Source organism: Labeo rohita, chromosome 3 (assembly GCF_022985175.1).
Source record: "Labeo rohita strain BAU-BD-2019 chromosome 3, IGBB_LRoh.1.0, whole genome shotgun sequence".
NCBI classification, from domain to species: Eukaryota; Metazoa; Chordata; class Actinopteri; order Cypriniformes; family Cyprinidae; genus Labeo; species Labeo rohita.
This window is the reverse complement of record NC_066871.1, coordinates 15063794-15076739: the sequence shown is the minus strand read 5'-3', so window position 1 is coordinate 15076739 and position 12946 is coordinate 15063794. Positions and strand designations below refer to the sequence as shown.

Genomic DNA, 12946 nt, shown 5'->3' with positions numbered 1-12946 from the left:
AATAAATTGTTCTGCTGATAATGGCATTTCAGCAAAAACAACCCGAATAACTTATTTTCCAGTGTTCACTCTGTCCATTCTCATCTTGATTTACTTCTTGAGTAGAATCACATCAGGGAACATGATGGGCTTAATAAAATAAATGATACAGTGTGACTCATAAAATGCTCATCTTTCTTACAGTTGTTCGTGGGTGTGTGACAGGCATTCACAAATTTCTGAACAGCTTTCACCTGCTCTTTCACTGGCATGTTCTCTCCCACCTTAAGCATACCAAAGCCATTAAATACACTGACAGCTATATTGAACTATTACTGTATAATATGCAATAAACTTATATCATATATATAATTATACACACACACACACACACACACACATATATATATATATATATATATATATACATGCAACAATAACGATATATATGGGCAGATTGTTTTAAAGATATAAAATGTAATGGATCAAGGTGCTCATTTTTATTGCACTTTGATTGTGCCTAACTGTCCTATTATATCCCAAATTCCTATTGTGGTTTAATGTTCCAATAATATTTGGATGAATATTACCATCATTAAAATTTCCCACTGTACTGCAGTGCATTTAGAGAAGATGATATGAATTACATGATCTCCCATGATAATTTATATTATATTAATTTATCTTATCTATTTATCTATCTATCTATCTATCTATCTATCTATCTATCTATATCTAAAATCATAAAAAATAATATTATTATAAAAATATTATAATATATATAAAATATAAAAATACTACAAAATTAAATTAATATTATAAATATATAAAATATTATAATATATATATAATATATATATATATATATATATATAACATATATATTATTAAATATAATAATTACAATTAAAAAACAATTATATGTATATTATTATTATTATTCAGTTATCATTAAAAGTACATTACAAAAATAAAAAAGTAAACATGTTTAAATAATAAAATAATATTATAAATCTCCCATTTTATTTTTAATGATAATATAATGATTTTACACACACACAATCATTTTATTATCATAACAAATTCATTCTAAAAATAAAAAAATAAAATATATAAATTAATATATAATATCATAGACCTCCCATTTTATTTGTAATGAAAATTTAATGATATATACATATATATATATATAATCATTCAATTATCACTAAAAAATTAAATGTATTAAATTGAATAAAACATTTATAAAGATCTCCCAATTTATTTGAATGAAGATTTAATGATTATATATAAATTTAAATAACAAAAAATAAACATTTATAAATAAATAATAAAATATAATAGTATATTATTATATAATAAAATATAATATATAATAAAATGATTAATAAAATAATATATTACTGTATTTTTAATGACTAATATTTACAACTAAACAGGATAATGATGGTATTTTGAGGGCATTTTTTTTTTTTAGAATGACAAGCAAAGCCCCCATTGACACATACAGCGCTCCATCCTGCAGCACGGAGAGGGAGTGCTGTAGCTTTGCGCACAAAATATATTCATATTGGGGAAGCAATGCTCCTCTGTGGACATTTTGAAGCGAATGCATCATTTTGGACGGGAAATCGCAGGCTACCTCAAGGTTATACATCGCAGGCTCTCAAAGCAGAAACTCAGTGGTGTGATGAGCTTATGTGAGCATTACGCGAGCCATGTCAAGGTTAAATCCGGGAGCACAGCCCTGTCATTTCGCTCTTCATGACACCGTCTGCAGCACAACATACGGTACACGGCTACTGTACGCATACACCAATATCGACGACATTAAATGATTCATGAAACAACCGCCTGCTGGCTCAGGTTGTATCGTATTGATGGGCTAAAGCAAAATGGACAACCTCCTCGTTTCTATTTTAAGCTGTTTACTGATGGGCTCAGACTAGAAACAACCAATCACCACTATTTGCACACAAATGCTGGAAAATGAATGTTGTAGTGCCACCACCGAGATTCGAGCTCGGTTTATTATTATTATCGTTCAAAGCTTCCCGCGTATCCTTGTGCGGCAGCCATATGTTAGCATGCTATGAATAATAATATAAACCAAAGCAGCAATATCGCTGCAGATCTGCATTGGTGGTCACAGGTGACCGTATCGCCACCTGCTACAGTCTGTAGGCTGGTTATATTGTGGAAAGATGCCATTGGCTGGCATTAAATTGAATACGTTTGTTTGACAACGAGACGCTAAAGCTTTTCTCCACAGCGATTGTGGTGACAGAGTATGTTACATTTAAACTCAGTGCTAATTCTTGATATCGTATAAGCTTATTCGTTGAATAACTGAAATGGAAGCATATCTTACCCGGGTCGCCATGTTTGCGTTAGGTGATGCTGCTCGGAAGAGCTCCACACAGCAGTACTAAACCAGCACCACAGCAGCGGACAGCGACACAGGCGAGTGTTGCGCATGCGCAAGGACGCTTCGCCCTAGTGATGGGAATTTGCACTCATTTCCGTGAATCGGTTCTTTCGAACAGTTCATTTCACCGAACCGTTTCAAAAAACGAGGCAACTGTTCTTTACGTAATCACGTAGCTAATGATGTCATGGACTGGCACAGGCACTGTGCTTCAAACATTCTAATTCAAAGTCATATTTAGAACATACGTACGTCATTACAGTTCCACGGTTCTAATTCGGTTTGTTGCAGCCATGACTTTGTTTTATTGCTACTGAAATGTAAATAAAATGTAAATTATTTACATAAAATACTTAACTGTATTTTATGTAAATAATTAACATAAATAACATAAAATACTTAACTTTTGCTAGTTTAAAAATGGTATTAAAAACAAAACGACTTTGTATGTATTAGTAAAAGAGTTATTTAATTATACACCTAAAATTATTACAGATTTTTATTTATTTAGTTGTGTCCTATCAATCAGTACTGTTTATTTTAAAACAGTTCATTTGGTTCTCCGTTCATTGTAAATGGGACATGACTGAAAGAAAATGATTCAGCTCAAATCATGAACAAAGCATTTTTGTGAACAGGTCATTCGCCCTTTTCTTCAACGCGAAAGCCTATGGGTGAGACTTCCGGTTCATTATCCGCGGAAATAACAAGAATAACAACGTGCAGTAAATGGTAAAACTTTGCACTACAAACCAGTGTGCTCATAATTAAGACATTACATTAAAATAATATTGTAAGACCAATTGGCAATATCAAGCAGTTTTATTTGTAGTAAAACCATGGTTAATTTTCGTTTCCTGGAGCACAAAACCAATCATAATTTTAAAACTGAGACTTACACATCATCTGAAATCTGAATAAATAAGCTTTCCATTGATGTATGGTTTGTTTGTTAGGATAGAACAATATTGCCCGAAGATACAACTATTTGAAAATCCGGAATCTGGAAGAAAAAAAAGTAATAAAAATTAAAAATATTGAGGAAGACGCCTTTAAAGTTGTCCAAATGACGTTTTTAGCAATGTATATTACTAATCAAATTACTAATAAAGTTTTGATAAATTTACAGGATGAAATATCTTCAAAATGATCTTTACTTTATATCCTTATGCTTTTAGGCATAATAATTTTGACCCATACAATGTATTATTGCCTATTGCTACAAATATATCTGTGCATGACTGGTTTTGTGGTCCAGGGTCACATATTAAAGGCATTAGTCCCAAACTCAGCTGATTCCGTGTTAAACTGGTTGTGAATGGGCGTTTATAGACCTCACGACCAACATCCTCCAAACAGGGGCATCAACACTTTAAGTAAAAGCAAACATCTTCCTTGCAGTCAACTGCATATTAAGCTGTGAAAAGAAGAAGTATTACACATCACTACATTACATACAGAAGCACTCAGAGTCATGTTCTCTTGGTGACTTTATTATGTTTTTTAGCGTTATAAAAAAAGGGCAATAGCATGACAGGCCAGACAGAGGCGCTTGGCAACGGTATGTACAAAGAGGAAGGAGAAGGAAGGGCAGGAATGCACGGGCCAGAGAATGACAACTGCTCATGATCCCTTCCAGATGACAGCATCTTATCAGAATTTTTCCGCCCAACATAAAAAGTCCAAGTGCTGTCCAAACAAGAGGTAGGCCTGGAGCGAGGCCAGGGGCTTCCTTAGGGGTCCGGGGTCGGGGCTAAAACCGTTCGATCAGTGATGCAGGGAATCTTGTCAACACAATGGTCCCTGGATTGGCAAGGGAACTGAATCATTCTCATATCAGTTTTGCTCTATATGAGAGATCTATGTATATACATTTCAAATAGAGTTATAATGCAAGTGAGTTTTTATTTTTTTTATTTTGAAGATTCCCTGATGGCCCATTAGGAACAGCCAAGATACAAAGAAATGCATTACCAGCAAAAAAAAAAAAAAAAAAAATTAAGTGGAAAAAAATAAACAAAACGTGATCCCATAGTAGTAGAAGTAGTTTGTCCATTGAGGAAGGTGGTAAAAAATGTCCAAGTGAAAGCCAGAGAGGACAACAGCAGGAGTCAGTCCATTTTTGGGGTGTTAGACCTTTTTTTTTTTTGACTTGATGTCTGTATCACATTCCCCTCCCCTTCCCTCAGAGTCCCCCACACTGGCCATGCTCTCAGCTGCAGGGTCCAATGCTCAACCTGCATAAAAGACACAGCAGAGATCAGTTGAGACAAGTCATTTTACAACCTAACACCATGTGACTCTACAATGTAACTACGGACTTGCCTATGTCAGTTTCTTGGCTTTGTTGTAGAGCGAGTCCACTACTTTGCTCATGTTCTGAATTGTTTCAAGGGCGGCTTCATATGTTTTGTCTACTGGAGGTTCGTCAAATACAATCAGGACACCTTCCCCTTGGTCAAGGATTCCTTAATGCATTGAGAAAGCAACATCATAAATCACAGTGAAAACATTTGAAGGGACCACAAGTACTGAATTTGGCCCCGATCAGACAGAACGCATTTTTGCAGTGAGAGGCACCTTTTCTTAATTGTTTTCTATTGGCAGTGAGTGTTATGCGCACTGTTTATGCACCCCGTGCGACATAACTTAAAAAAAAAAAAAAAAAAAAAAAACACTGAGCAGAAAAGTGTCCGGCGTCATTGCATTTTTTTCCATTGTCCATTCGAATTAATGGAGAGGCAGGCCTTCCATTGTGGTGACAAAAGTTTACCATTGCTTAGAAAGTTTTAAAAGTCACCAAAAAAGGCAGTGCGGTGCGCCTCGCCTAAAAAATGTGTTCGGTGTGATCAGGGCCTTTTAGAACATAATGTGACCCTGTCAATTTTTTTCTAAATCTGAATTTAGAATTTAGAATCTGATTTACATCATCTGAAAGCTGAATTAATAAGCTTTCCATTGAAGTATTGTTTATTAGGACAATATTTGGCAGAGATACAACTATTTAAAACTCTGGAATCTGAGGGTTGTCCAAATGAAGTCCTTAGCAATGCATATTACTAATCAAAAATTAAGTTTTGATGTATTTACGGTAGGAAATTTACAAAATATCTTCATGGAACATGATAATATTAATATCCTCATGATTTTTGGACTAAAAGACAAATCAATAATTTTGACCCATACAATGCATTTTTGGCTATTTCTACAAATATACCAGTGCTACTTAAGACTAGTTTTGTGGTCCAGGGTCACATATATGCATGTTTGACTAGGGCTGGGATCAAACACATACAGTGAATCCAGTGAAGCTCAGTTCCTGAAATGAGTGACTCTTTTGAATCAGTTTTATAATCAATAGCTTAACGAATTTGAATCAGTCTGCTCCGTACATTGTAAAACCTAATGTAATTAATTAGTTATTTCACTCATATTACTGAAAGTTAATTAAACTCAGCAGACAAAAAGTTACACAAACTCAAAAACTGATTATATTACGTAAAACGCAATATTTTTTGTTTTTTTAAAAGACTGAAATGACAGTATTTTTTTTTTATTTTTATTTTTTTAACTTAAAGAGTTAAAAGCAACCAGTTTCCAAAAAAATTTAGTTGTTGGGTTTTACAATGTATAATTTACAGCATTGGCAGATAGTATCTATTTCATCTGTAACTGAATTATACCCAAATGAATCAATCAAAAAAGATTGAATATTTAAATCTGTATCAATACCAAGTCCTATGTTTGACTGCACTTTTTAAGTTAAAGACAAGGATGATGGCATACCATGGAATTTCTGGTCTAAAATCATCTGTGACAATTTCCTTTCAACATCCCCCTGAAAGAAGATGGAAGGGAGAGGATGAGAATTGCTTAAAACAAAACTGCACGAAATAATGACACACATGGCAGTAAAAAGAACAGTGAGAATTTGCTTGCTATTTAAAGGGATAGTTCACCCAAAACTAAAAATTCGGTCATTAATTACTCACTCTCATGTCGTTTCAAACCCGTAAGACCTTCATTCATTTTCCAAAGACAAATTAAGATATTTCTGATGAAATCTAAGAGCTTTCTGACCCTGCATAGACAGCAAGGGTGCGCAATTCCATGGGGACTTTAAAAATGTGTCATGGTACTCTCAAGACTGTCCCAGGAGAGCAGAAATCGTTGAATAAAGTCATTTTTGTTTTCTTTGCACACAAAAAGTATTCTCGTAGCTTCATAACATTTCTGTTGAACCACAGATGGCACATAGACTATTTTATCAATGTCCTTGTTAGGACCCTTGCTGTCTATGGAGGGTCGAAAACCTCTCGGATTTCATCAAAAATATCTTAATTTGTGTTCTGAAGACGAACGAACATCTGACGGATTTGGAATGACAGGAGGGTGAGTAATTAATGACTGAATTATTTTTAGGTGAACTATCCCTTCAAAGCAACTGGTACAAGATAGGTTTAGTTGCAAATTCGAGTTCTTACCTTGGAGAGTTTTATTAGCTCAGAAATGTGTTCAATCTGTTGGCATATGAGAGCAATGTTAGTGCACAATGTAAGTGTTTTAAGCACACATCACCTCACACAGAGTTAAACAATGTCATTACCTGCACTCTGGAGAAGGGCTCGATGACCCTTATTAGGTTTTGTTCCAGCAGATTGTCATAGAGTTTGGCCAGGTGGGTGCTGATGATGGGATCATCCCGTAGCTCAGCTTTGTATTCTGTTAAAGCCTGAATGCAGATCAGAGAGAAGGACGTTAAATGTGAAAACAGCAGGTGGACAGAGTAATATTTTAAGTCAGGGCATCTGACCCACCTTCTCAAAGTCGGCAAGTGACCTGTTCTTGCTGGCTTGGGCCACACATTTAAGTGCATCTGTCTACAGAAAGAGACAGACAGAACAAGATAATCCACATAATCCTCCGTAGACAGACACAACAGGACACCACCTTGTCAAGAGGCACACAAGATCAGGTGCTGTGGTTGAGTGCAAAAGTGAATATGGTTGGATAATATGAAATGTGTGGTGCGGACTGGGATGATATTTTAATGTCAGTCTAAATACCAGGTTTATCAGGGTTTCTCAGAAACATGTACCACCCCAAGATGTTATTTAATCCTTATGCTCAACAAAGCTGCATTTATTTAATCTAAAAATACAGTAAAACAGTAATACTGTGAAATATTATTACATTTGAAAAACAAGTGTTTTCCATTTTAATATTTTTTTAAATGCAATTTATTCCTGTGATGGCAAAACTAAATTTTCTTCATCATTACTCATTTCATCATCATTACATGTGACATTTAGTGTCACATGATCCTTCTGAAATCATTCTAATATACTGATTTGGTGCATATTTCTTTTTCAATGTTGAAAACAATTGTGCTACTTAATATTTGTGATTATTTGTTCTGCATTAATTTGAAAAAGAAATCTTTTATAACTAGGGATGGGTATCGAGAACCGGTCCTATTTTAGAACCAGTTCCAAATTTCCAATAACCGGCTATTTGAAAAGATGCATGCATTTCGATTTCACTTAACGATTCACGCATTCGCATTTTAATGTGATTTTAAACTATTTAAGTGCAGAAAGCTGAATCGTAAGCACAGAGAACAGCAAAAGACACAATAAATATGTTTGACTTAAAACTTTTTGATGGATCTTATTGGAATTGGAATTAGGAATCGATAAGAATCGGAATCAATAAGCAGAATTAGAACCAGAATCGATAAAATTCAAATGGTAGCCAACCCTATTTATAACATTATAATTCTTTTACTGTCACTTTTGATCAATTAATGAATCCTTGGTGAATAAGTATTAATTAATTACTATTCATTCTTTAAAAAAAAATGGGGATTACAAAAAATGTAAATGGGGATTACAATAAAATCATCAAGTTCAGTTAATCACTACAATGAAATATGAAAAACTTAAATATAGGGAGGTTCAATTTAACATTTAAAGTATGGAACACGCAAAAATGTGCCTAATTTGATCTGATTTTGACCTCAAACTATTGTAAATAAAAACAATGTATGTGACACTGGACCACAAAACCAGTCTTAAGTAGCACGGGTATATTTGTAGCAATAGCCAAACATATTGGGTCAAATGATTGATTTTTCTTTTATGCCAAAAAATCATTAGGATATTAAGTAAAGATCATGTTTCATAAAGATATTTTGTAAATTTCCTACCGTAAATATATTAAAACTTGATTTTGGATTAGTAATATGCATTGCTAAGAACAACTTTAAAGGTGACTTTCTCAATGTTTTGATTTTTTTGCACCCTCAGATTTTCAAATAGTTGTATCTCAGCCAAATATTGTCCTAACAAGCCATACATCAATGGAAAGCTTATTTACTCAGCTTTCAGATGATGTCAAAGTTGATGTCAATTAAAATTGACCTTTATGACTGGTTTTGTGGTCCAGGGTCAAATATAACATCATAATGTGCTACAGCTCAGACGTCTACCTGTCTGCCAGCATATCTGAGGGCAAGCTTTCCGCTGATCAGGGCCTGCACATCCTCTGGCCTGTGAAGACAAAGACATACAGGTTTAACTTGCTCAACATCTAAGTATTTAATGAACAGAGAAACAGAAAAAGTGAGAGACACTAGAAAGACTTAGGACTCACGAGTTGAGCATGATCTTGCAGAGGAGCATGTACTTGAGCGCAGTAATGGCACGAGGACTGTCAATAGAGTCATAGCCTTCAAAAGCCTCATAAAAGTATGAATACGCCGTCTTCCAGTCCTTCTCCTCAGCAGCGTGAATAATGCCTGCAAGGGGAAAAAAAAGGACGTAATGCACTCAGTACAATAACTGTATGTATATCCAATACAAGCTCCGAAATGTATTACGTTGACAAATCGGCTAAATCATTATAGTGCATGATCTGTTTTCCCTCCATTTACTTAGGTTAAGTAATGCACATAACTATTAATTAAGCATTTGCAGGAAGATAGTTCAGTAGCGTTAATACAGGATGAAGTATGACTACTAATACTGTAATGATGCATGTCCACTGGTGCGGAGCAGAGCAAGCATTTTCAATTCTTTCCTATCTGAGATGAACTTCAGGCTTGCACAGTGAATTGTGGAACTGACAGTGGATCAGAGAAAGCATTGAGAGCGACAAGAGTGTTGAAAATGTTGCCCATTCGCAACTTTCCAACTGTAACAGCGTGTATATGTCATGATTAATTTGGCCATGTGTTGAAAAAGACTGATTAAAACATACACGCTGCTGCACTCACCAAAGTGGAGGTGATGTAGCTTTCTGAGAAGCACTGAGCAGAGTTCTGCCACTGTATTAGTTATTCACTGTTACTGCAGTAAGCATTTGTGACTATGTGCATGTGTGTGCTAGTACAGTTTCTATCAATGAATGTGAATGTCTCACTGTGGGGTGTTATGTTACAATAAAACAAACATGTTCTGACTGGATGCAATTGCATCATGTTGCACAGCATTTTTGCTTTCAGTGTGGAGGAACAAATTAGGTGTCACACCTGGTTAGGACTGAGGGTCTTTGCGGAAGGACTGTGAAAACATACCTGACTGCATGTCTAGAGCAGCCTGCAGCTTTGGGGGGCAGTAGATGGCGTTTGCTGTGGTCCTGGCAGAGGTGAGAGCCGCTCTGGCCTTGGGCAAGTTGCTTAGTGCATGATACGTCTTGCTTTCCAGCAGCTGGAGCTCTACCAGCAGAGCTTTATCATCCATCTTCTTCAGCTCTTGCAGGAGCTGAGAGCCTGATTAACGAGGAAGAGGAGGATAGTGGTTACAGACTGCAAATACATCGCTCATACCCAAAGGAGAAGTTCACTTCCAGAAAAAAAAAAAAATTACAGACAATTTACATGCCCCATTGTCATCCAAGATGCTAAAGTCTTGCTTTCTTCAGTCATAAAGAAAATATGTTTCTTGAGGAAAACTTTTCAGGAATCTTCTCCATATAGTGAATGTCTATGGTGCCCGCGAGTTCGAATTTCCAAAATACAGCGTAAAAAGGCTCTACACGAACAAGAAGATGGGTCTTATCTAGTGAAACACTCAGTTATTTTCTAATAATATTTACAATTTATATACTTTTTTTTTTTTAACCTCAAATGCTCGTCTTTTCTAGCTCTGCGATGCACATGCGCAGTCTGTGTAATCCGGGTCAATACATTTAGGGTATATCAGAAAAACACCCATCTCATTTTCTCCTCCAACTTCAAAATCACCCTACATCGCTGCAGAAGTACCAACCCAGTGTTTACACAGTGAACATGCAAAGAAGGTTAAAAAGTATATAAATTATAATCTTTTTTGGAAAAAACGAATCGTTTCGCTAAATATGACCCTTCTTCCTCGGCTGGGATCGTTTAGAGCCATTTGAAGCTGCATTTAAACTGCATTTTGGAAGTTCAAACTCGCAGGTACCATAGACATCCACTATATGGAGAACATTCCTGAAATGTTTTCCCTCAAGAAACAATTTCTTCACGACTGAAGAAAGAAAGACATGAACATCTTGATGACAAGGGGGTGAGTAAATTAACATTGTCTCACAATGACATAAATTGTCATTTTTTGTTCTGGAAGTGATCTACTCCTTTAAGAATATGAATCTGTCAACAGAAAGGGAAGGTCTTGTAAAAGGACTCACCAAGCTGTAGAGCCTCTTGGTAACGTTTGGTGTCAAAGTATAAAGAGACCAGACGGGCCTAAAGAATTGAAGTAACAGTTTTGTTTTTAGTAGCACTTACAGCAGAACAGTAAATAAAATCCAATGCTTGCAAACACTATCCAAACAGCATCGATATGTGGTTTGAAATCTGATTTGGACTACACCTTAGTCTGAATGGTCAGACTGGATTTCAAGTAGTATGCATTGCAGAATGTACAATACAGTTCAAAAGCATGGATTTATTTAATAGAAATGAATACTTTTATTCAGCAAGGATACAATAAATTGATCAAAAATGACAAACACATTTATAATGTTATAAACATTTTCGTTTTAAATAAATGACGTTCTTCTGAATTTTATTTAATCAGAGAATCCCATTTTAAAAGTTTCTTGAGCAGCAAATCAGCATATTAGAATGATTTCTAAAGGATCATGTGACACTGAAGACACTGAAAATTAAGCGGTCATCATAGGAATAAATTACATTTGGAAATAGATTACAATAGAAAACATTTATCTAAAATTACAATAATATTACTCAATATTACTGTTTTTACTGTGTGTTTGATCAAATAAACACAGCATTTATAAGCATAAAAGACTTCTTTAAAAAAAAAAAAAAAAAAAAACAGTAGTGTATACCATATAAAAAAAAAAAAAAGCTAAATATTGTCTACATTTGTTTAAATGCATTCATATTCTCTCAATCCTTCCTTGTACAGTGAACTAGTGAAAGTCATGTCATGATCACATAACCATTCAAATACCAGTCACTTTAACTTGGTACAAATATCAGTAACACACTGTCCCAGCTCAACATAAAACAATAAGTTACAGAGTGCATCTTCTAACAAAAACTCTGATTTACAAAACTAGGTGCTCACCTCCAGGGCCTGTCGTAGAAAGGTCCTCTTCTCTGATTTGGCCCATTCAATGCACTCCAAGCATAACTCCACCTCCTGACCAGTAGCTGCCTCCATGTCCAAAAACATATCGAGCAGAGAGCGCACCAACCGTGCTGCCTTTGCTTTGCTGATGGAGTTCAGGAATGGTCGGACATACTTTAGCAAACCTCCCAATTCTGCAAATGAACAATAAAAAGATTTACTAACCTTGAGGAAAATGACAGCTGACAGAGTAGCGGCCTTCAAAAGCATCAGTTACATTAATATCTGTGTATACTGATTGGGCCATGACCCACTAGTTAAAGATGTTTACCAGCAGCTTGTCCAGTCTTGGCCAGCAGTCCGCCCAGCTCCAAGATACTCTGTTCTTTGACACGCACAGCCTCTTCGTCATTGTCTTGGATGTCTCGTTTGACTGTGAATGCATACAAAGTAGATAATTTCACTATTAAATTTAATTATGTAGAGTCCAGCGATACTATTTTTAAACTCTGTTAGCTTTTCTGGTGACAATACAGGCAAGTTCATCTTGGGCATCATGATCTTAAACTAAATTACTTCAAAAGCTGTTGATAACAGGAACATAGACATGTTAAAAAAAAAAAAAAAAAGTAGTTGAATTTTTGTGTAATAATATTTTGATTATAGGCGATTTTAATTTATACAAATGTAGAATTCCTAAATTTGCTCCAACCTAAAATTAATTCATTTTTAACGCAGTTGAATAATAAATGCCTTGAAAGTCTCTACATTACTTGAGTTAAGTTTTCTTTAATTTACTTTGCTTATTAAATTTTCTGTTTTGAAATATTTTCTCCCTATGTATACTGCTTGGATTTATTGTGTATAACAAAGATGGCAAAGTTAAGACACTTGAAAGATGATATTCTGCAAAAAACGGCGTGGCATGCTATCAAATTATCCGTGACAAACTAACACA

At 35.0% G+C, this 12946-nt stretch overlaps 1 protein-coding gene across 1 annotated transcript in view; it reads right to left on the bottom strand.

Moving 5' to 3' along the window:
- Nucleotides 1-3884: 3884 nt before the first annotated feature.
- Nucleotides 3885-12946, bottom strand: part of psmd11a (proteasome 26S subunit, non-ATPase 11a) — a 9996-nt gene continuing 934 nt past the window's right edge. The window contains exons 2-13 of the mRNA XM_051101294.1: nucleotides 12320-12421; nucleotides 11986-12182; nucleotides 11078-11135; nucleotides 9984-10178; nucleotides 9062-9206; nucleotides 8898-8958; nucleotides 7225-7287; nucleotides 7014-7139; nucleotides 6892-6927; nucleotides 6194-6245; nucleotides 4733-4875; nucleotides 3885-4644 (exon numbers count right to left, since the gene is read on the bottom strand). Coding sequence (XP_050957251.1) covers nucleotides 4733-4875; nucleotides 6194-6245; nucleotides 6892-6927; nucleotides 7014-7139; nucleotides 7225-7287; nucleotides 8898-8958; nucleotides 9062-9206; nucleotides 9984-10178; nucleotides 11078-11135; nucleotides 11986-12182; nucleotides 12320-12421 — 1178 coding nt within the window. The 3' untranslated portion in view covers nucleotides 3885-4644. The remainder of the gene's footprint in view (nucleotides 4645-4732; nucleotides 4876-6193; nucleotides 6246-6891; nucleotides 6928-7013; nucleotides 7140-7224; nucleotides 7288-8897; nucleotides 8959-9061; nucleotides 9207-9983; nucleotides 10179-11077; nucleotides 11136-11985; nucleotides 12183-12319; nucleotides 12422-12946) is intronic.